This window comes from Calidris pugnax, unplaced genomic scaffold (assembly GCF_001431845.1).
Source record: "Calidris pugnax isolate Ruff unplaced genomic scaffold, ASM143184v1 scaffold24, whole genome shotgun sequence".
Classification (NCBI taxonomy): domain Eukaryota; kingdom Metazoa; phylum Chordata; class Aves; order Charadriiformes; family Scolopacidae; genus Calidris; species Calidris pugnax.
In genome coordinates, this window is record NW_015090922.1 from 20,045,309 (window position 1) to 20,070,691 (window position 25,383).

At 37.8% G+C, this 25,383-nt stretch overlaps 1 protein-coding gene across 6 annotated transcripts in view; it reads right to left on the reverse strand.

Annotated features, from left to right (window-relative positions):
• Nucleotides 1-1,130: 1,130 nt before the first annotated feature.
• The window catches only part of SPAST (spastin), a 41,122-nt gene continuing 16,869 nt past the window's right edge, over nt 1,131-25,383 (reverse strand). For all 6 annotated transcript variants that reach the window (XM_014950929.1, XM_014950927.1, XM_014950926.1 and 3 more), the window contains 13 exons: nt 23,670-23,857; nt 22,474-22,607; nt 22,070-22,163; nt 19,519-19,593; nt 17,178-17,249; nt 16,566-16,641; nt 15,942-16,033; nt 14,708-14,787; nt 13,807-13,849; nt 13,078-13,157; nt 10,430-10,500; nt 8,513-8,553; nt 1,131-6,867 (listed from right to left, as the gene is read on the reverse strand). In XM_014950929.1, the coding sequence (XP_014806415.1) occupies nt 6,745-6,867; nt 8,513-8,553; nt 10,430-10,500; nt 13,078-13,157; nt 13,807-13,849; nt 14,708-14,787; nt 15,942-16,033; nt 16,566-16,641; nt 17,178-17,249; nt 19,519-19,593; nt 22,070-22,163; nt 22,474-22,607; nt 23,670-23,857 (1,169 nt within the window). In that variant the 3' untranslated portion in view covers nt 1,131-6,744. The remainder of the gene's footprint in view (nt 6,868-8,512; nt 8,554-10,429; nt 10,501-13,077; nt 13,158-13,806; nt 13,850-14,707; nt 14,788-15,941; nt 16,034-16,565; nt 16,642-17,177; nt 17,250-19,518; nt 19,594-22,069; nt 22,164-22,473; nt 22,608-23,669; nt 23,858-25,383) is intronic.

Consider the following 25,383-nt stretch of genomic DNA (forward strand, 5'->3'; position numbering starts at 1 on the left):
ATTATTGTTACACGCAGAAAAAACTACTTAGAAAAGGTTGCATAATTATTTCTCTGTTCTGGAGCCACATGCAGCCTTGTAGGAAACAGGCTGAATTTCACAATTTCACACAGTATTTGGAAATTTGCAGAAAGAATGCTTGAGTGGGGAAAAAAAAAGCCACAAAACCAACTTTAAACTAATTTTCCTCACTTTTCTCTGGCAAACTGAAAACATTAAAATACAGAAATAAACAGATTTTCATGTTAAATACACCTGCATCCGACACTAAGCATGGAGCCTTGTCTCTCACCATCTTAGAACAGGACAAGATTTATCTTTTAATGAGTCTAACATGCTTCACTCCAGGGTATGCTGCCAAATCCGTGATCTCCATAGATCTCAACATAGCAAGTGCTGGAATACTGTTTTCAGGCTCTTGCTTCTTCACTAAATTTATCTGAGCATCTCCTCTACAAGATACAAGTCTATTTGAGGATCTGCAACCTATACACAAAATTGCTAATCAAAATAATTTAAGTGGTTCAGAATCTACCTCCAAGTAGTAGCATTTCAGCCAAAGAGAGATACTGGACAATTATCCCACATAGGCAACAATGCTGCCTTCTAGCCCGAGGAATTAATGCCCGATAGAAGCAGTAATGGCTTTTATGCTTCGGCCATAAACCCAAAACATTGGATTTTTTCCCCCAATTGCTTTATTTATTTTTACTTGGATTGCTTGCCTTAGCAGTGATAGATATGATGACGTGTTTAAGGCAGCAGTCATGGCTGCTTTTTGAGACCCCTAATGCTGCCAGATACGTAATATTAAAATAATCCAACTTTCTATGTTATCTTCAGGATGTAACTGAAAGAACAGGAAGCCCCAGCAGTTGTTAGCAGTGCAGATACAGCCTCAAGACAATGTCCAGAAATTACAAGCAGTAACGAGATGGGCTTAAGTGAAGAATTTAGATTATTACCTCAAAAATAATAGCAGCACTCTTCCCCCCAGCAAAAGAAAAGGCACCATTTTGAAACCAAGTAAACTGTCTCCAAATAGCTATTTTCACCATGACTACCAGAATGAGTTTTGGGAAACCTCCTGGAATTCACGGTGATTTACCAAGACTAGGATAAGCACACGCTTTCGGTTTCAGCACATTTATTTAGGAAGTAGCACTTCTGTTTACATTAGTTTTAAGAACTTGAGTTATGTCCTTTAGGAACTAAATGAGGTATTTACATATTTAATGTTCCATCATATGGTATACAACACCTGTTTGGTTTTGGTCTGTTTTTTAAACCAGCAGCAACTTAACAGGCTTCAGGTTTAATGAAAAGGCTCTTCGTTTTTTATATTTTATCCGATAAACAGACAAGAAAACAGTAAGAACAGGACAAATGCAACATTTTATTGTGAAGCTAAAGCTATGTGACTGCTCATCATGCTTTTTTTACATTGCTTATTAATAAAATGGTGTCTTAACATTTCAGGAAACAAAGGAACAATGAAACAAAAGTGCTTCAAAACAACAAAATACAAGAATTGACTCCATCCTAGACTAGAGTTGTTGAATATATTTAAAGGGGGTGGGGTATAGAGTTTTGTCTCCACCTTTGGTTTTTGTCACTTTAATCCAGATTTCTAAAAAATACTGACTAGCCCTTCAGATCAATAAAAAATTAAACCATGCGGCAAAACCGGTTTCTAAGTTTTCAGTCCCTTTGATAGGTGTGCAAGTACTAGATGAAGTACTTTCTTCCCCACTTCAAATGGTAAAAAAACCCCAGCGAACTGAGAGGCAACACCCCTGGCACCTTAGAAGAGTACGCCTGTAGTAACCACCTACAAAGAACGTTGGCCTTTTACCTCAGAGGCACTTCTCTGAAACAGGATTTTAAGAAGTGTGTCTTATGAAGGCGGGGAAAGTCCTACAGCAAAACAAAAGCTGATCACCATGGTTTCCACACAGCATGTCAGGAATCTGCAAATGCAAAGCTCAAACCCCAAAGAATCCACAGTGTTTAGCCAATATATTCAATCCACTGGAGGAGTGTATACCTTGCCAATTATTGCCAAACTCAGGAGGTAGTTATTGACAAAGTAAACAGTTGCTACTCTAAGACAGTTGACGATTTACATGAGAAGCAGGAAAAACACCATACACATTTCCCCATGCTTCAGAAGATGATTTTGTATTTGCAGGAAGTGACAGTTTAAATTCCTAATCCCGTGGAATTAATAGTTACAGTATTTAAAAGAAAAATATTGAAAAGGATACTTGAAAATTCTAAAAGAAAATAACTGATCCATTGCTCATCTCATAGGATGAGCAGCAGATCATTCTATGCATGAAAACTCACATAGGTGAGTGAACAACATCCTTCAACACTAAACAGCAGCTCAAGACAACCAAACAATGAAACTGGCAACTGCCTCTAATTAGCACAATGCTGAGATAACTAGTTGCATTCACTACCTGCTTGCTACAGTCCATTCCATTTTTGATATCTGGTAGGTAGAAGTCCCCAACACTAAAAACAGGAAGGAAGCTTGAGACCTCCAGACAATGAATGAAGATCCATAACCTGCACCAGTGCTGGCTGCCCCCCACAGCTGCCACGCGCAGAAGCATCACTAAAGCACTGGAGTAGCAAGGGGAACACGTCTGGGGCACAGCTACGCATTATCCATGTCTTGGGTAAGAAAGCACTGTACGAATCTAGGGCACGGTTTGACCACCGGTGGTTCACAAAGCCCTAAGTGGAACGCTGCTTTCCATACCGGTTCAGAACAGACATCTCAGTTAGGTTTGCCAGCGTGTCTGACTTCAGTATTCCCAATGCAAAGGAATTAAATTTCACGAGCAGGACTTGGCAGCAGTGCCAAGCAGCGCCAGAAAACGCTTGTTCAGAATAGAAAAGGTACTGTTTATTCTACACCAGAAAGTAAGGTTATTTGTCTGAGTAAGTTCTACGTATAAAACCTGTCATTTTAAAAACATCTGAGGAAATCTTAACAGTGAAATCAGCAATGACCCCTAGTGCAGCAACAACAAATTTCTTCTCAGTTCACAGATCCCATTCTTCCCCACTTTGAAGTGTTCCTATCACATTTATTATCTACATCAAGTAAGCTGCAGGGCCATATTCAATACAACTGTATTAGCGACTGACTTTCTGAAGTAGAATCAGTCAGACACCTCAGGCAGAATTGCCTACCTCTAATACATTGAGCTCTGTAAAGTCTAAGAAACTAACAGGACAGAGAGACTTACATGTGCAGAAATATCCTAGTTTAAGGCTCATCTTTAATATTCAGTGGGTTTTTTTGTCTTAGCCGCAAGGAAAAATCCTGTACAGGTTTGGTGTACTCTACAGAAAAGTCAACATGAGTAAAGGGAACATCACAACACACGACAAATCTTCATTTTAAGGAGAAAGAGCATCACACAGTGCTTGAGTTTTTCAATGTCCTGTTATGCCACCAAAAGCAGCGACCCAGTGCCTGAGAAGACATTATTCTTCCAACACATAGGAAAATAAAAGGTGCATTTCCTGCTTAATAATAAAAAGAGGCAAAGACATATGGAGAAGGTTAAAAAAAAACCCAGGACGCTTAGGTTGTTTTTTTCTCCCTCCAGTAACTGCTACAATTTAAGTCAGTAAAACACAAAGAGGGCCAGACAAGCTGCTTCCTAATCACCTCAAAAAAGTGGGTCAAGTCACTCATCAGCAGAGGCCAGATTCAGAAAAGGGGGGGAAAAAAAGAAAAGGTCAGCAGTTTAGAGAGCTAATGTAATGCTGATCTCTGCAAAGGTTAAAAGCATCCAAGCTGCTGTCCTGCTTATCCCATTCTAATCCAAGATACCATATTAGAACATAATCTGATTTTATGGTAAACACAGTCGCAAAGTTCTATATAAAATACCATAGATTTGGGAAATATAGGCATTTAGAAGTTGTTTTGGGAGGTGGGGGCTGTTTTGGGGGTTTCTTCCCCCTCCCTCCCCCCCCTCCCAATCTGCTTTTATAAACAGTTACTCCAACATACAGATGAAAAACCTCTCAGCTGGGACTTAGTACACGTAGAACAAGAAACCAGAAGATGTGAGATAATGCCTTAAGGGGAAGAGAATTATTCTTAAAAGACACTATTCAGAAAATAGCACAAGACAGACATTTTAAGAAGATTTATGAACCAAACGGAACTTGGTCATGGGCTAGAATCCAGCAGCTATGGGGCAAACTGACGTTTCAGAACAAAATTAAGTTATTACTGTGTTCCAGCACTAATTTACAGAGCTGTAGTTCATCCATTATGCAGAAAACAATCAAGGCAGAATAGATAACCAAAAAGCAGTGGTACCAGTCACACAATCTCTGGCCCCGAACTGGTTGTAGGAACAAGTGAAAGGGCTCATCCTTTTTCTTTCTGAAGTGGCAGCTGGTTCTCCTCACTCTCTGTGCTGCTCACTGGCGGCGTTTCAGCAGATGGGAACTCCTGCCTCTACATTTCAGGTACCTATAACATGCCAATAGGTATGTCTTTGAAATGAATACCAGTGCATTCCTCAAAATTAAGTGGAGGAAAACAGAGTTTGATAACAAATATTTAGGAACACTCAAAGCTAGACGTATTAGCCTCGAAGTTTTCATTTGCAAAAGATCTCAAGGGAAGTTTACAAGCTTTATGAACAGGAAGAGGTTTAGCAATCTGGTAGTTGCTAATAAACCAGTAATATTCATGCTTAGCACTGAAGTCTATGGCAAATATGAATCAAGTCAGCCAGGAATCTCCAGTAACAGAGAAGGTCTACTGAAGGCAGAACTAAGGCAAAGCAAGCATTACATGAGATCTAAGAAACTGAAATCTTTTACCACTTCTCATTTCTCCAGGGAAGTGAATCCGAGGAACAGAAGTCATGTGTTTCATTTACATCTGACATACATTTGAGAGACTCATACCCTTAGAAGGCTAGAAATGGTTTGGTTAGACTATTTCAAAAGGCATACTAGTGTTACGCAATCTTCTCTTATTTAATTGCTTTTACTCTTAAGATCAGTTAAAAGCACCTCTGGTTCAAAAAACCCAGAATCCTAAACATATTGCATCTGTGCGTCTCAGAAGGTGGACAGAGTCTCTGCTGTGTAGTACCCACTGCAATGCAGTGAGCAGAGAGACCTCTCTGGGTATTACTGTACTTACACCGCATCCATCAGTTAGGGGTTTTTTTTCCATGTATATATATATACACATAGATAATATATATTATTTATAGTCAACTTTCAGGTGAGTAGTGCCAGAAATATCTGACTTACTCCTACCAATAAAAAATAAGTTAAATGAAAAATTAAGAATAAAATTTTCCACTACAACCAAAAGCAAACAAAGCTTATAACACAATTTAAACTGTAAACAATATGCATTTTTGTATTATCGCCAAGTTGGGAAGAGTTGTCTTTTTTTTAAAACAAAACAAAAGAAACCCCACAAACCTGCTCTAAACAAGGAATTAGTGTTCTGCCTTGCAAACATCTGTGCTTAATCCATGTAGAATTTGTAAAGGAGATGTCAAGCCTTTAGTAGTAAAGGCAAACATGTTTTCCTTTATTGCAGTATTTAAAGGCTATTACTTAAGTGGGGGTTTTTTAATAGCTTGTCATTTATGTAATAAAAACAAGTATTTGTAGAAAGATGCAATTTCTTTTTAAAAAAGCAGGTAAGTTGAGTGTTTCATACTTTAATATATAAACCAAAACATATGAAAGCTATAAAAACATTAATGTGTGCCATGTATTAAACATGTAGCCAAATATTTTAATGCTTACATGTGTAGATTAAAAAAATTATCACAATGGAAATTTTACTTTCAATTATCATAAACAGACCAAAATACAGAGTAGAAACACATCATTTGTGAAACTTGACAATTAGCATCACTTACTCTCCAAACATCAGCTGGGCTTCAAGTTGTACACCATAAGCGTAAACTAACATCCTACCAATGGAAGCGTTACAAAATGCGTTAAGAGAAAATACTGCCAGTAAATCAATGTCTTAGTCTATTTTTTTTTATTTAGTGATTTATTTTTTAAAGACAGTTTGAATTGGTTTGTATTTATAGGGCTGGGGTTTTTTGCTGTTCTGCTATCAAAGGTCTTCTTTAAAACTGTTCTGTGAACAATACAGTCACATTACAACTAAACAAAAAGACAAATAATAACAGACCAGCTGCTTTTTGCATTTTAATAACTGTAGTTCCCCATTGCTGTTCTTCCTCTTTGCATAGGGAAATTGTTTTATTTGGCACATTAAGGATAAAAAAGTCAAAAATCGAACCAAAGTTTACAAACCTCCAATTTTAAGTTAGTAGTTATCAGGAAGAAAGCCAGACATCAATGTCATGGCAAAACTGAAAACAAAGAACCACACACACAACATAGGGAAAAGGTTTTCCAATGATCAATATCATCAGAGCCTTCTAGCTGAAACAAAATACATATATTATTGTTCAAACCATAATCGGATTGCTAGAAATCTTGTCTCAAGTCCTGTTGTGCTCTTACTTACAGTGTGTAAATCCTCACTAAATGGCAAGGAGGCTTTGATGAACACATTTCACATTGTATAATTTTTTCTTAATGTCAAGTTTTAATGCAGATACTTGAAGATCTGTAAAGTCCTGTAAACTCTGGCTGCTCTCCAGTAGTCTGTACCAATTGCTCCTTACACAGCACTTTGTTTCGAGTAGTGTTTCACACTGTGGTATCTCCAAAGTCCTTGTTCCAGCGAATATACGCTTCCAGGGTCTGAGGGCTCAAACTGCGCTTTATCTTCTTCAAAGACTCAGTGAAATCTGACAGTTTGATATTTCTCATCTAAACAAAAGGATCACAAGTGGTTTATGTATTTCAGGTTATTCAAAAAATACTTCAGTATTCACTTTTAACAAAGCCTATTCTATGAGTGCTTCATCCTGATATAAGGAAGACATTTTTTACAGTGAGACGGTCAATCACTGGAAGAACCTCCCCAGGGAACGGTAAAGCGCCCATCGCTGGAGGTTTTCAAGATGCAATGGGACAGGGTGCTAGATAATCTCATCTAGGTTCCCTTTCCCACAAAACGTTGGACCAAATCATCTTTCAACTTCCCTTCCACCCTGGGCTGTTCCATGATTCCATGACCTGATACAAGAGTCTTATAATTTAATCTATCAGTATTTACTATTTTTAATCAACTAACATTTAGTAATCATAATGTCTGCCTTGTTATTTAATAGCCCACGAGATCGTGTTATGACTTCCTATTTCACTAGGTGGTGCAAGCCACTGCATATGAGAGCACAGAACTGAGTAGAGAGTAAGACACAAGGGTTTTTTTGACATGTTTATGGCTGCACACCAGGAGAGTAAGGCCCTGAGAGCTCCCGCCCTTGCCACAGCTGTATTCAGACCACAGTATGCTGTCAGCCAAGTAATCCCGATAATCTAACCTCTCTCATTCAAGACAAGCCTTTCAGTTGTTTGCTCGGGACGTGATTATAACCAGACATTTCCAAATGCCCAGACATGATGGGAGAGAACCAAAGTGTGTGGAACAAGCAGCCTCACTAAGAAAGCAGTCCTAATACTACAATTCCAGAAGATTCCCCATGTTTCTTTGGGACTAGTATTTATAGGCTACTGGAGGTAAACTTGTATTCACAACAGATTATCACAGATCTTCTCATTTTCCTGCAACAAATCCTTTCAGCTTATCATAGCCTTAGCCACGATCTAAGGCAAAACACAGAAAGCAACAGGGGAATTAGGTTTTGCTTCATTTTACCCTACATAATTGTGGTTTGCACACACATTTCAACAGAAACTTTTATATGCAGGACCAACCTCTTCCTTCTTTATTGATATTTACAGGTGCAATTGGTGGTGAGAAACTTACTTAATTGTTGTTTTTTTTTTTATTGTGTTTTTGCTTTATGATGGTCCATGTGAATGAATGTTAAGTATTCTGCCTATACACAAACAAATCTGTTTTAAAATCCCTCAGAGGTTCTCCCTAAGATGACTTGGTTTATGCAAAGACAGGGGTGGAAATAAAATCAATCACTTGACATAATGCTTCTGGGAATGTTTTGGGGGAGTAACACTGTGAGAAAATAAAAGCCAGGCCTCTGACACAATCTGATGGGTAACAGATCAAGTTGCTCTTCAGTGTGAAGGGAAAGGTGGGACAGTCAGCTGAAACTAAGAGCAGCAGAGACTTGCTGTCAGAAAAGGAGCTGCTCTTAAGCTTGATAACCTCAGATATCTGAGGACAGATTTTCTTCTTGATCACTATTTGGAAAGATTTTTCTTCAACGAAGAAGTAATCAAAAAGGGTAAGACCCCCAAAAAAATACACTAGGTATTTTGTATGATACTGTGTGTAAATTAAGGGACCTTAAAAGTTTCTGGTGATCTGCATTCTATTCAAAGGGGGAATACAAAGGGGAAAATACAATCGCTAGAATAGTATACATACCTCGCTGGCAGACATGTTCTTCACCTGTTCTGGTTTTAATTCTGTAAAAATAAAGGAAGATCAGTGAGTTTCGTAAGAAAACATTCATCGATTCTGACACAAAGCATGTTAAAAGCACTTATATTCTGAAAAAAAACAAAACAAAACCGCCACAACTAAAAATTATACCTCTCTTTCTCATAATCTCCTCTACAGAAAGGTACATTTTTTACCTCCTCCTCCCCCATTTATCAGAAAGGTGTTTTTACCTCCTCCTCCCCCATTTATCAGCTCTCCTCAACCAGGCTGCTCCCACACTCTATCACTGCATATACAGTACAAAGTGGTAGCAGAACTACTTCCTTCTTCCTAAATTATGGGGAACATCAGGCAAGTGTAACAGAGGTACCTTTCCCCATATTATTCCTGGTACCTGCAACCCCCTTACCCCTCAAACATGCACAACATTCAGGAAACAGAAAGGTACCCTCAGCCAAGAATACAGGAATAAAATCAGGCAGGGCACATAGGAGTGCTTCTTGCACTGGTGGGATCTAACCATTCCAGTCTCCTTCACCATTTTACTTTTTTTTTTTTCTTCCTACTTGCAATACTGTTATGGTATCAACATATCACAGCAAACTTTTTGCTCTGAGGGTGCAAGAAAAAGAATCTAGGCAGAACTGGTAAGGCTGACACTAAAAAAAATTTAAAAAATAAATTGTTTTATACAGAAGCCATGAGCAGGTGGAAGAAATAGGTTGCAAAACATTTCATTGTCTCTTCTTAAAATGGACTTGTACATGAAGTGATTTGTCAGCAAAGAAAAGCCTGCATACCTAAATGCATACATTATTAATTCAACCACTCTAAATAAATACATTCAAAGTCTTAGGAGACATGATGTCTCTTGCGAGAGCTATTTATACAATTGTTTCCCAGTTATTACGAGAGGTTTTGGAAGGTGTGCCTTACAATCTCAACAGCTGAAAGTAAGTGGGTAAAAAACCATTACTTTCCAGCAGCTGCTTTCAAAGAGATAGCGTGCTGGCAAAACTGCACATTATAGGATTTTTGACTCAAAAAAAAAAAAAAAAAGAGTAGTAAAACAAGCACACCCACAAAACATGCACAGACCTCTCCTCCCCATAAATCATTCAAGAGAACTGCAACAACTTTCATTTACACATAATAGGCTGATATTATAGAACACTTTTGCTCTGGCTGCCTACCTTTCTGTCAGGTAGGACAATGCATCTGCAAACAGAAAACTAGCATCAAATCTTCACAAAATCCCACTGCTGATCTCCACTAAACAAAATCAGCCCCTTCAGATATGGCTACTGGACACATAATAACTAGCTAGTGAAACAGAACAAAGGCGGGGTTGTAACCATCATTTTCTCAAAGCTGAAACGTCAGAGGAAGAACAAATATTAAGTAAAATTCTACTTGAGTCACAATTGTCATCTGGATCACAATTCAACGTTAAGAAGCTTTTTTATTTTAAAATCTACAGCATTCAAACTCTATCTAAAAAAAAGCTCAAACACAAAATTGCTTCTGTTTCAGTATTTGCTTCTTTTAGACTTGAAAGAGATCTGCCCTCTTTATACGACAAGTAACGCAGTCAGAGACTGCTATTCAAGTAATAATTTAGATACAACAGAAGTGAAACCAGCCTAGGGAAGATGCACTAGTTTAAAACCCCACAAATCTGTGAAAAACACTTCACCCTGCTTTCCTCTTAAGACGCAAAAAGTGTCTGTTTCACATGGTGAGCTACTGAAGGGTTTTGTTTAAGGTAAGTCTTGTCAAGATGATATGAGGTACAGACCAAAATCCAATCTTAAACCTCTGAAATTAAGCTTTTTAGAATTATAAACATGTAGAAAACTGAGTTTTTTCAAAAACTAAATACAAAGCTATGCAGCTTACCTCGAATAGGGCCCAGTGCTGCATCCTTTGCTAATGCAGTTAAATCGCTTCCAGAGTATCCATCTGTCATTCTTTGTCAAAGGATAAAATGGTGAAATGAGAAAGAAGAAAAGAAAACCCAGTTCAAGCAATCTCACTTTAATTGCAGATTATTCAGAAGTAGTATTATTTAGACGTTGTTTTGCAAGTTTAGTAAATCAGAAGTGCATTCAACACAAATTATGTAGATTTATGTCTTTTTCCAGGTTAAATTTAAGTACAGATATTCAAGTCCCAAATATCATGCTAGAAAAAGCAAAAAAGATAGCAGCCAACTAGGATTTGTAGGTGAAAATAATCTCAAGCATGTTTACTATTTCTGTTACCACAAGTTTGTCATCGTTTGTCACAGATAAATTTAGAACTGAAAACTCAACTGTCCTGTGCTCTTTCAAGCCTATCAGTACAATGGGAGCCCAATACCACACACATTTATTATGATATGATCACACCACCAGTTTTCTGAATAAAACGATGTGCACTTTTAGCTTACATCAGAGTCTGACAAAGGGCAAAAGCAGGCACTACTAAAAAAAAATAATCTAACAGTAGTGTTTGGTTTTGAAAATAAGGGAGAGTTTTACAGTATACCCTTGACGAAAAGCCATGGTAGCAGTTGACCAGTGGACTCCAGGAAGTACAAAATTCTACTAATTCAGAAGAGTAAACACAAATCTGAAAAGCAGCACTTCTCCGCTTAGCAAGTGACAGGACAGACAGCATTATCTCTGGTGGAAAGCTTCTTTCAGTGTTGAAAGTTTGGCATGAGATAGATTATACTCTCAAAGTACTTAGCAAGCTTCTCAACTCTCAGAACTTACAGTCTGCATTTTAGCAGAGTACTGAAACAGCCTTCTATAGTTCATACATGGAAAATGATCTCTAGCACAGCTAAGTCCGACTCACCAACTGATTCCAACGTTAAAGCCTAAACCTGGAATTGCTAATGAACCAACTGAGGGCCCTGAGATGGCTGCAACAGACTGAGCCACAGCCTCAGCAGTTACTGCAGAAGCCTGAATACTTAACTTCAGATAAGACCTATAATTCAGCTTAGAAATGAAATGCAGTGGACAGGTCCTCATTCAAAAAGAAACAGGTTCTGTAAGTGTGTCTTGCACACACTTCCCATTGAGTTGGGAAATAATATGGTGTAAACGTGGAGGTGTTCTGTAAGTGAACTGAAAGGAAGACAAATTGTGCTATTTACTGGGGTTTGTTTGTTTGCTTATTACAAGACTGGCCAACATACAGATTATCCAAGACCTAAGAACCACAAGGAACTAAAAAAAAAAATCAAATCAAGGATCCAATCTCTATGGGAGCTTTTCCAGAATTAAGACTTCATTTCCAAGTTAATCAATTAAATACTCTGCAGATTAAAAATCTCCATTGAACCAGGAAGCCACCAATACATACTACCAACTTAAGTGGAAAGAAGCACTAAGGGTTACCTAAAGAAAAATTTAGAAACATAGCTCAGTCTTCTGGAGATCATTAATGCTGTTGTAGTTTATAGAATAAGTTGCAGAGGAGCAAAGGAACACAAAATCATGAAAGAGGTTAAATACCTATCTCTTTCCAAACAAAGAAAGATGGCAGGTGAAGCAGGCAGGGCCCTCAACTTTTGTATTTTTTGCTAAATCCTTTAAAAAAAAAAAAAAAGACGTACTTCACTTGTATTTGTAATTTGGTTCATAAATCTGCAGTTAGAATCCAAGACGCTGTCTTTTTCCCTCCAGTTAGTTATTACTGCAGCCTAACTATGGCCTGAACTAGCATCCTTCAAGTACGGAGAGAATTTATTCAGTTAGATTATATATCAAATTTCTGCAACGTTACTAACACCGAGGCTGACAAACCCTACATCCAAGACTGCACTCACCTCCTGCGTACTACCACAAACAGAAACAGAGACTGAAGTACATCCAATTGCATAGTTTTGGTATTTCACACTTCTGTTTTCATTCTTCCCTGTCCTATGTGCTCTACATGCTTTTTAGTCTAACTTCCTTCACACCCATTACATTTATTTTCTGAGGGTGACAAATAGCAGTACTGTGAAAAACATAAAACAATGTCGTTTCATAAAAGAAAGGGCATTTAACCCATATTTTTCCAGTCCAATATGAAACTGAAAAGAATCTAAAATCCAGTGCTTGCTCTGCTATGTTGGTAATACCTACACCAAGCATAGCAAAGGAGAAGGAGAGAAAAGTTGCTTTTGATTTTAAATGCATGCCAAGTGTAAAACTGGTACTGCCTTTTTGCATCAGGGAGGAGAACTGGATTGCCTGGGGCACAGGTGGAGAGGAGTATCCTCCTCCCTCCTCCTCAGAAGGAAAAGCACCCATGAGCATGTTTCAACAACAGAAACCCAGCCAGATGGTGTAGGGAAGAAACAAGTACATACATATAAATATAAGCATATATAAAACACTTTCATGTAGCTTGATAGGAGACCATCTTCCCAAAACGCATGCAATTTATCCTCAGCAAATGTTGTCACTATCTGATGATTTACATTAGTTTTATTTTGAATGAATAAAACAGTCCGAATGAATGCAGTAAATAAGTGTATTTCTTTAGTATAGTTACAAAATACTTACCTAGCTAGTTGTGCCAACTCTTTTTGGGTCAATGGACTTCCTTGCTTGCTTAGAAGATTTTTTAGCAAAATCAACCTCGTCTGAAAAGAAGATACATTTATCAGATGTAAAACTCATTTTCACGGTACATTTAAAATTCTGTTGCAACAACAAAATTACACGTTTGTCAGGTTAGCTTTTGTGCTTCACTAGTTTAAACTTGCCTATAGTGCTTTTGCGATTAGACTGTACACTACACTTCAGGGGAAGAGATTGGGATTTGGTAATAATGAGATCAAGGGTCAAACTACTTCAAGGATAATACATTAGAATCCTCATCAAAAGCCCTAATCTGCTGTTTGAGCTGAAAAACATTACTTCAATAAAGCTACTTTGATCTTTTCCAATAAACACTCTTCTCCAGCCAACTAAACGTGCTCCTGCAAAGCCGACTTCAGACTTGTCCATCCCTGCTAGTATGTAAGGAACAACTCACTAGCAAAGAAATACTGAGTAACTACTACCAGATTTGCTACTAGCACATGCTAAAAAAAAAGTAAATGCAAAAACTTAAGATATTAGCCAGAATTGAAACACAGTGCATATGGCCAAGATGGGCCAGAAATAAATTCACAGAACTGTAAACATCCACTAGGGCAAGTTAAGAAGAGTCTACAAAACGTATTTTATTCTCTTTTTTTAATAAAATTGATTTTAAAATTAACAAAATACATGGAAAATAATACTTACTTCCTCATTTGGTAAAGACACATATACCCGTTTGGTGAATCGTCTTAAAAAAACAAACAAACATATACATATGTACACACACACTTTTGTAACTTTTTAGCACATACAGATCTGACATTTGATTTGATAAATGTCAAAATTTCACTTACATGATCAAATCCTAGGGAATAGGATTTATATGTAGATTAAAAAAAAAACAAAACCAAAACAACAAAAAACCACCCCAAAAGCCCAACAAAGCAGCAATATGCACAAGCAGCCATTGGTGTTGCCTTACTCTTATTTGAAGTTATGAGACTTCTCCCAGAGAGGAAACACTCTAAAGGTAGAAATACCACTAACTACCAGCAACAAAATGAAGCATCTATTCGCTGTACACAAAAAGTCCTTGGAATCATTAAAAATGTGTTTTACTCGTTCAGGCAGCGCTGACATGCCTATTTTCCTCAATGAAGAATGAAGAGAAGCAAGTATGAGAACTTGCAGCAAAAAAGTCCTAAGGCAAATCTAAAGCAAGATCTGTAATTGCATGGGACATCAGAAGTCCAATATTCACAGAGAAGAAATACTGGATTTCACAGGTCAAATTTCCTCCTTCATTTGCCATTAAGATCCAAATAATAAAAAAGCAATATATAAGATGTAAGAGGGTTGTGGAATGTTGACTTGGTCTCAACAGGTATTGCTGTTTAAGACAATTCCAAGGCCACCACCTTTGTCCAGATGTATCCCAAAAGCAAACAGACAGACACCTCTTGGAGAAGTTAAATAATTTAACCCTGCCAAACAGCTTTCACTGTTTATTCCAAAACTTAACCCACAGATTAAGTAGCAAAACCTGCTCTTCATAATGAACATCACAGTATTTGTATTCAAATAAAGGAAGAGACATTTTTGATACCTGAGAACAGCATCATCAAGCTCCTGTGGCCTGTTTGTTGCTCCCATCACAAGTATTCTGTCCTCTCCAGAAGACTGCACCTATATAACATAAGATGATACATAATGTATAAAATGTAGAAAGACAGCTTTTAGTTTACATCAAGTAGTAATACAGCAAAACCTGTTAAAGACTTGTCATGTATTCAGCACACTGATGGGATCTTACTGTATATGTGGAGTTTTTTCCATGCAGTTAGCTGTAAAACATTCTTTAGATAAATGTAAAGTCAAACTAGGAAAACGTAAAAAGAAAAAAATAAGGAATGTAAACACAAGACACTACACCCAAATTGCATTGCTTGAGGAGCCTTGGAAGAGCGCAAATGTTTGTGTGGAATTGCACTTTACGTGTGAGAGAAAACTGAGACTACAAAAAGCAATCAGAAATTTAGCTTTTTAAACATAATTATCTCTGGATGACTAAAGACTTTCTGCTGTTGTGGGTTTTAACACAAAACATTGTTTTGAAGCCTACAGAGAGAATCAGAACTTTCTGCTAACGTAGAGCCAGAACCACTAAATCGGATCAGAGATTGATCGAATATGGGTCTTGCAAGAAGGTAGTGATCAAAATGAGAAGCTGTTCAATAGTGCATAGACACAGTAATTTTCCCCCATAATTCACTCAATTGCAAGACTTGATTTTTATACCCAAGAATATGATTTGAAACCCTCATCCCTCAAGTCTCACTTTATGCCTTGACAGTGCATGATTGTGTGACAGATATCCCTTAAAAAACAAAAAGATACTACTTAAAAGCAATTACATCTTCTTTTACTTTGCCAGAATGAAGAGATGTGCTTCACCAAAGCACGCAAATAAGGATTCCACACTGCCTGACTCTCAAATGTCTCTCATGCCCTCTAAGAACATTTGTTCCCACAGCTCCTTTACTATTGCCATTTGTTATGCTCTCTTCTCTGTCCACAGTCTTTCAACCCATTATTTCAGCTCATTCCCAGATTGCTACCTTTCACCCCAGACTGAATTTTCCAGAATACTACAGTAAGCAGGGGAAAAATTAACAGTAATGGAAAAAAGCTGCTTGCCAAGCAAGGTGCAGGGGTGGGGAGGGAGCTAAGCTAAGGCCCAGCAGCTAAATCCTATTTGTGCTTCATCTGTAGCTTGTACTGGCACCCACTCCATTAGCCAATTCAACTAAATCAAACAATACCCAAGACTAAGTACTTACACCATCAAATTCTATTAAAAATTCTGTTTTTAGACGCCTACTAGCATCATGTTCACCTTCTCGCCTTTCACACAAAAGGCTATCAACTTCATCTGAAAAACAAAGAAATACATCTTAATTAAGCATACAACATTAAAGTCTTCATACTTGCCTAAATCATTTTGCTAATATAGGGCTCCAGTACGAGAGATCAGATCTTTACTCCTTAGGAGACAGACAGATCTTAGTACAGTTTAAAAGCTTGTATAACATGTTGTCCTGTGAATATGTAACACCAAGCACAGATGAGAGGAAAAAAATCCTGCTGATGATAAACTGCAACTCGGGACAAGCAAAACCCAATTTCATCTTTGAAGTTTAATACATAAATGGACTTAGTCTATAAAGGTAGTACAGTATTTGCATTTTTGAGGGCATTTCTTCCCACTATTAACACCAATTAAGTAACACAACAGCAATCTAACATGCTGTCTATGGAATTACTGATTAGCCAGCAGGTCATACCCAAGACGCTTGCTCTACACTGCAGAATTACCCAAAGTAGTTTACCTGATGATTCCAATTTTGTATTTAAGAGAAATATTTAAGCAAATGCACAAAAGTCAACAACGTTTAAGGTCTTACCGATAAAAATTATCGAAGGCTGAAGTTCTCTGGCTACTGCAAATAAAGCACGCACCAGTTTCTCGCCTTCACCCACCTAAAACAACAATAAACTATTTTTGGAGGGGCTTTAGAAAATGTTTATTACAAGAGAGCTAACATAAGGACAACAGAAAATCTTGCTGATAACCAACCCCACTCAGTCCATTCATACACACTGGGATTATCACTAGTTCAGTATTACATATGACAGTATTGTTTATGTCTTAAAAGACACATTGCAAGTTCACTTGCGATCACAAATGAGTTGTTGAAAGATTTTGGTTCCTAAATTATCATAATGAAAGGGAGCTAGGATACACTTAATTTACTTTTTAAAGAAGAAAAAAACCTCACAACCACTCATCTATATGACAGCCAGGGTCATCCTGAACTGCAAAAGCCTTTGACATTGAGTTATCACAAATGCAAAACAATTTATTTTTACATCACATGTCATTTTTTAAGAACTTTATGATCACTATAGGCTAACACTTCACCAAGGATTCATCAGAAGCCTCTGGCTTTATTAAGCCCCAATAATTACAGCATGTGTCCGTTTTCAGATCAATATAATTTACATCTGCTACTTACGTATTTGGAAGTTAGGCTCGCTGCACTTATATTAAAGAAAGTTGCATTTGATTCTGCAGCAACAGCTTTGGCCTAGAAGAGGGGGGGAAAAAACGTACTTTTTAAAACATCACGTTGAAGATACCTCTCCTCTCTGCTTCTGCAGCTGCCACTCGTGTCCTGATTGACAATTTTGACAACCCCTACTCCTTCAAAGAAAACATCTTGCAGATGCTACAGAAAACTTCTCTACAGGCCACTTACAAATAAGAACCAATGAGTGGTCTAATGACTAGAGAAATTTCCAGACTCCCTTAGACTTCTCTAATCACATCATCTCCATAGCCAACCACAACTTGCTTACTGAAGAATACAAGTCTCCAGCTCCTTTCAATGTATCCTGCTAGACATCTCAAACAGTTTTAACTAATTTAGGGTAGCAATTTAGGATAACGGTTGGATCAAATCACATAAAAAATTATGGTGGTTTTTTTCCCATCCATACCCTATCTGTAAAAAAACTGTTTTCAGAGGAAAGCTAGGAAAAAAAAAAAAATCAGTTTAGCTAGATGCTCACACAGAGTACCCTCTTCTTTAACAGGTTCAGCATATTCAAGGAATTATGATTCCCCTGGTTATACACTTTAACTTAAGCAATTAGCAATTATGTTCCACTACGTAGAACATAACAGATTAGGCAAAGTGAGCTGCTCAGCATTCACACTCCTGCACTTCAGAGCTGATCCAGTTTCAGTATCAGCCAAGGGATTGTGCAGCTGCAGCCACGCCATGTGATGCAGGAGGATGTGCCCGGCTCAGCTGCATCAGGACATGCGACGCTCCCTGGCTGATGCACAGCCATTTCCCTCCCCTTCCCTCAACCCAGCACCTCAGGCTGAGAAAACAAGCAGCAGCCAGACAGTTCTACAGCACTTATGCTCCTTGCATAGCACTGTGGAAGTCAGACAACCACAACCCCCCTTCTTGCTACTGTGCTCCTTCCCCATTTCCAAATCGGGCTTCTAATGTATTTTAGTGGACAGCAGACCATTTGTGATTAATCACTGCTGTATACAAACAACTAACCATGTTACTTTTACTCTCTCTGAAAATGAAACTCAGACTCGCCAGTTTAAGTTTCAAAATATTACTGGTGATATTGAAGAAAATTAAATAGAGACCAATTTAGCAATTCCCTCCCCCATAAAATCCCCAGTTAAGAACAACTTTGCATTCTTGTATTAAATGGACACCGTACTACATATCCAAGAAAAATATACAGTTTTATTACAATAACACCCAAACTGGAAGACACCCCTCATGGTTATGTTTTAAGCCCACCAACTCATGCATGAAACAATTTTCTCACCAACATTGTCTTCCCATTTCCTGGTGGGCCAAACAGCAATAATCCACGTGCAGGAGCTCTAAGTCCTGTAAATAACTGAAAAGTACATAATCTTAAGTTATCTTCAAAGAAAATGTTGATTTACTTCCCTAAGAAAATGGTTTAAGAGTGAGAAATGGCTCACTGGCTGGCCCTGGTAGCAACAGAAGCAGTGCTACTCACACAGAGTACCCTCTTCTTTAACAGGTTCAGCATATTCAAGGAATTATGATTCCCCTGGTTATACACTTTAACTTAAGCAATTAGCAATTATGTTCCACTACGTAGAACATAACAGATTAGGCAAAGTGAGCTGCTCAGCATTCACACTCCTGCACTTCAGAGCTGATCCAGTTTCAGTATCAGCCAAGGGATTGTGCAGCTGCAGCCACGCCATGTGATGCAGGAGGATGTGCCCGGCTCAGCTGCATCAGGACATGCGACGCTCCCTGGCTGATGCACAGCCATTTCCCTCCCCTTCCCTCAACCCAGCACCTCAGGCTGAGAAAACAAGCAGCAGCCAGACAGTTCTACAGCACTTATGCTCCTTGCATAGCACTGTGGAAGTCAGACAACCACAACCCCCCTTCTTGCTACTGTGCTCCTTCCCCATTTCCAAATCGGGCTTCTAATGTATTTTAGTGGACAGCAGACCATTTGTGATTAATCACTGCTGTATACAAACAACTAACCATGTTACTTTTACTCTCTCTGAAAATGAAACTCAGACTCGCCAGTTTAAGTTTCAAAATATTACTGGTGATATTGAAGAAAATTAAATAGAGACCAATTTAGCAATTCCCTCCCCCATAAAATCCCCAGTTAAGAACAACTTTGCATTCTTGTATTAAATGGACACCGTACTACATATCCAAGAAAAATATACAGTTTTATTACAATAACACCCAAACTGGAAGACACCCCTCATGGTTATGTTTTAAGCCCACCAACTCATGCATGAAACAATTTTCTCACCAACATTGTCTTCCCATTTCCTGGTGGGCCAAACAGCAATAATCCACGTGCAGGAGCTCTAAGTCCTGTAAATAACTGAAAAGTACATAATCTTAAGTTATCTTCAAAGAAAATGTTGATTTACTTCCCTAAGAAAATGGTTTAAGAGTGAGAAATGGCTCACTGGCTGGCCCTGGTAGCAACAGAAGCAGTGCTACAACAGTACAGGTTTTAAGAGTACTACATTCTATTAGTAACTTGCCCTCATGCATGTCACTATGGCTTCCCACACCACAATTAAATTGCATTATGATCATTCTGTGCATAAAGGCACTGGGAAACAAATACAAAAGGCAGTAATACATTCCTCAAGACAGACCAGCCTAACAAGTTTAAAGCACCAATTCCATTTTAAAAAGGGGAGAAATACACGTGTCTAGTAGGAGTTAAAGCAATGGTCCTACTAACTCCATATGGAAGAACCACTTCATCTTTCTCTCTTTTTTTTTTTCTATTAAACAAAACTTGAGAAGACATGAGCTTTGATTGAAACTATTTAAAATACTACTTAACAACCACCTACTCTCTCTAAATGCTACTGATAATAATCTCCTCCCTCTCACTTTGCATTGGATTCATCTTTCCCACACTACAAAATTGGACACGTCATATGCAGCATCACAACAAGCAAATCTACAAGTTCTCATTAGAGTACAGCTCTTCCAGTTAATCCTGCACCCTGTTTTCCCCAGCATACATTTTTACCACCTTAGGAGATCCAGAGTTCTGTATTTGGCCTCACATGCACCTCCCCTTTCCAGCTTCCAATAATTCCAACAAACAAACAAAAGGAATAACAGGGAATCACTTATATATAACACCACTGTCAGCAGGCACTCCTTCCCACAATATCCATGATAAGAAGTGGCTCCTTTACCAGCGTAGCGTTTTCAAGATGATTGACCACAGCTCAGCCACAACTGCCATTTATCACTGAGACACACTGAGCTTTTAAAGTTTTATTAGCAGACTAATCATACTAAACACGGTGTGAACTAATTGCTACTGTTCTATAAGCATCATACTGATGGAATGGTTGCAGTCGTGTCTCTAGCCAGTGTTTTCTATTAATTCACCTCAATGCTCGCTCTCCTACAGAAATATCATCAATTGGTGTGTTTAAATATGAACTTGACTTCAAAACTTCATTGATTTTAAAACTGAAGTAGTATTTAATTGACTAAATATTGCCCTATAGTTGCTACATCTACCAAGTTAATTTACAAGGAAGAATACCAACCTCTTTTCCTCCAAGGAAAGGTTAAAAATTGACAGGATTCTGTCCTTTGTTATATTCTCAACCTACACCAGGGTCAGGCCCACTGCTAGCTACAGTATTATGAAAAACACCATCTTGAATATATCAGCTATTATTGGAAAAGAGTCATAACTATTCCAAGCCTCACATCTTAAAGTCGTTCCCACCCACCTCATTGTATTAGTGTTGCTGAACAACCAACTTGACATACTAAAGCACTGTAATAAGAGACAATACGATGACGTTTTCCTTCTGCATAAGAATACCAGACCATTTGATGCCAAAGCTTTGTTTTCATCAGGCCTAGTATTCCTGTGATGCCATGCCAGGTTTAGGGTTTCTTACCCACTATGCTTCAAAACCAGAAACTGCATTAAAGGAAAGAGGAAGACCACAGAGAAACTCCAGTCACCCGTCAATGTGACAAAATAAACGCACAAGCAAGTGAAAAAGAAGAAACAGCAATTTTACTTGAATAATCAGCACTGCAGTAAATCATTGCATGCAATTTCTGCCAGGGTCCAGGTTTAGAAAATGACCAATTTAATTTTTTTTTTTTAAGTGCCTCAGAAAACTCCAGTAGTATATAGACCAGACCTGAATCCAGGCAGTCACCAGGTACCACCTCCTAAACAAATAAGTAAGAAATAAATAAAAGCCTAAATGACCAATTTCTACTCAGCCAAGTAAAAAGGAAATCTGGCCTCAACCATTATACACCTCAGTGTATTTGCTTGTTCACTGCCACACTTCTTTGCATCCTCTCCTGCTGTGAATAGACTATTCAGAACGTCTAACCAACATCCACAGAGAACACGATGACAATACCAATTTAGTATTTTTCAAATCAGACAGTGTCACGACTTAATTTACCTATACAAATTTAATCTGTTTCACTCTTCCAATTCTGGGCTTTGCCATCTGGAAGAGTCAGCCCAAGAAATTTTCAGGGGTTTTTATTGTTTTCTTTGGTTTGATTTTTCAGGGGTTTGTGCTTTGATGGGTTTCTTTTTGTTTTGTTTTATTGTTTAAGCTATTGCCTCAGACACTTTTCTCCAACACTGCTTAACCCAAAGACAAGGAACTTCATGGTAATATTTTAACACATAAATTCTTTATTCTCCTTTTCCAGGACAGCTATCAATAGCAATCATAACCAGCAAAGACAGGATTTAAGAATCACCACTTCCCATGTGAAGCACAATACATCTCCTTCATTCTGTCACAGAGTAATAACAAAACCTAGTCACTTACCTCAGGTCTAAGGGAAGGAAGAATAACAATTTCTTGCAAAGCTTGTTTAGCCAGTTCCTGCCCCGCGATATCATCAAATTTGACAGCTGGACCACTAACAAAGAAATGGAATACTAATTAGTCTAACAATGAGATACTCTTTTTCAGCTGCAGCTGACTAATTTAATGCAATTGACTATTTATACAGAACCCTTCTGAGGAAATCTACAACTTGCACTGCTACACATTTAAGAAAATAAGCATTTCCGATCTGAATTTTCATCCTTTTGCTAAAGTAACAGAAAAATCTACCAAAACAACCCACAACAAACTAGAAGTACTAATTTTCATTCCAAGGGTGCAAGACTGTACTGAATGAAAAGCTGGTTTTCTGCATTGAAAAGCCTACTTTTCTTCAGACTTACCTATCAACAATTTCATTCAGGATGAGATTAGCAAGATTACTGTCCACATTTCTAAATATCTTCAAGTCTTTCTTTTTTCGAGGAGCAGTGGTAGGAGTAGAAGGCTTATTTGTCCTGCTATTTTTTGGAGCAGCCTGGAGAGGGGGAGAAAAAAAACAAACAAAAAATACCACAAAAGCCCCCAACTTGATAGTTTTAAAGCATACTGTTAACAAAATTACTTCTACCTTTCATTTGCTCCAGTAAAACCTAATACACTAACACATACCAGATATTCTGATGCTGTATTTTCCTACCAACCATACTATCATATTCACCCACAAGTAGAACATCTCAGACTACAGTGGCGAGGGTATTTTTGGTTTTGTTTGGTTTTTAAAGTTTTTTTGTTGTTGGGTTTGTATTTTGGTGGGTTTTGTTGTTGTTTTGTTTTTTTAAAGATAATTCATTATATTTAACTATGGGATTTTTCCCCAGCATACACTAGAAATAGAGCATCACAAACTGTTTCAGATTCACCATACCTATAAGCAAGAATTTCTACTGCTGTCATACTTTGATAACAGGCCACTTAAAAGCCTTCATGTTATAGCAGCAGCAATGCTTAAGCACTTTTGTGTCCTGTCCACTCTGCTCTTGGTTCTGCTTTACTGTGGGAGTAGCAGTGGGGGAGATAAGGGTGGAAGGGAAAGAGATGGGTCAAAAGAAATGCAGCAAGTTTCTGTCTTATTAATATAGGACTTACTTTTGTATTTAAGTTACAATCTAACCATAATTCGCTTTTCAACGTGGTTGCATTACAACCTGGGCATCATGCTTTGGAAGAGAAGGAACATATTGGGGGAAAATCTGCTGTTCTGGAGTAAAAGGGATTCTTTTCCATCTTTTACATACTGGGAGTAATACTTATTTTTCTCTTAGATAAGCCTTCCCCAGTTTCCCACACAATTTTCAGAACAAGTATTATCATTTATTACTGTGATTACAATTAAAATCCATTTGCCCACGCAGCCACTCAATACCCCCCAATTTCTCAAATCTACTCTGCAGCCTAGCTCAAGAGGCTTGGCCAAAAAATTAGAGGTTTAGGGGTTTTTTGCTACTATGATACTGCAATAAAAGCAGTAAATCCAGTTTGTTCTGGAATTTACATTGATTTTTCCAAGTGTATACTGCTATATTTATTGTCACCATACCTTGTGAGTTGAAGCTACAGGATTAAGTGCTGGTCTAGACACAGAAGATGATGATATCCCACTGTAGCTAGGAGTTCTATGGTGACCTGAAAGGCCTGTAGATCCAGTTTTTGCAACAGTTTTTGAACGAGGAAGGGAATTACTTGTGTGCGTTAAGGGATCCTTCTTTTTTGGAACTGCTCCACTTTCTACAAAGAAAACCAATGTCATGAGAACATTTTCAGCAGTCATACTTTTACCATCAATTCTAGCTTGAAAATAGTATTATTGACACATATAATACAGTATTATAGCAGAAGAATACAAGTTTTTAAAGAGGTTTAGTACTTTTAAGGGGATATTAACTGCAGCTTTCTCCTTAAAGTTAAGTTTTGAATTTTGAGGTCCTGTTACAATGGAAGACCACCATCTATTCCTTAAGACAGAAGATAACAGAACACAACCCAGAAGATTTTTTCTTCCCAAGAACTTCTAAAAATAATTAAAATAATCCCTAAATTTCAAGCCATTGGATTCAGAGCATTCCTTCCTTAACTGATGTTAGCAAGCTAGTTACTTTGGATGCTAGCTAATGCAATCCAGCACCTTCCACACAGAAGCTTCACTAAAGCTCTTCAGTTTGGCAAAATTAAAATAGTTCTACCTGCAAGCAGGTATCAGGTGCTTTTTCTTACAAATTTGTTTCACTTCAGGAATCTTAAGGGGTAAGTAAAAGCTGAATGGACACCTCTGAAGCATTTAAAATTAAAATACTGTATCATTGAATTCAACCACCACCACCCATTCCATTCATACTTGTTCTAACTGACCTCCACAATGGAGTGCGAAGGTCTCAAATCTAGTGACAGATATAACTTAACGTATTGGCCACAGGTGATTAAACTACAAAAGGCCTTTTTATCCAGAGTAAGTGAAATAGCACTGGATTTCTACATTCTCCATATGGGATACATGATAAAATAAGGTTCCTTGGCACAGAAATAGCAAGTATAAACCATCAAAATAGAGTCTAAGAGGTAAGAAAGTCCTAAAGCAAGTGTGCAGGTTTGTCAGGCTGGTTAACAATTAGAGCACAGCATCAGATTGGGATATTTTTGTGGTGAGAATACAGTACTGCAAGATGTCTAGTAAAGTACTGTTTTCTGCAATGAAACCTGTAAACACTGCATTATTTTATATCCTTTCAAAAGGATGAAGGAGTTTTTGATTACATAAGAAAAATAGAGCAGAGGTAAGGAAGCTCAAGGTTTCAGCCACAAGTTTCTTCACCAGGATTTTAGAAATCTGCAATTCCGTTTGTCTTGTTGTTATTAAGCAACGGGCCAAATAACTCTGATTTTTAAGGAAGGTAATGATTCTGTGAATAATTTTTAATATTGCAGTTCTGTGAAAAATACCTTAAGTAGAAAGCCTCATAATTCTGAATGTTGTGTTTAAAAAAATTCAAGTAACACTTCAGTGAAACAGTATCATGGAAGGATTAATTAATTACTACCTCGTTCTCAGCCTCTTTAAACATAAAAATCTTGCATACTACAAATCTTTACACAACCTGCAGTTATCCAGGTGTTGAACTACTTGGCTAACAAGCTTCTAAAGCCTTTCTTCAGTCCCAAATCTACCCTTTTAGAGACACAGAAACTCTCCAGGGGCCATCACAAAAATGCAGATGTTATCAATACGCAAAAATGAAGGAAACAAAGAATATAATTAA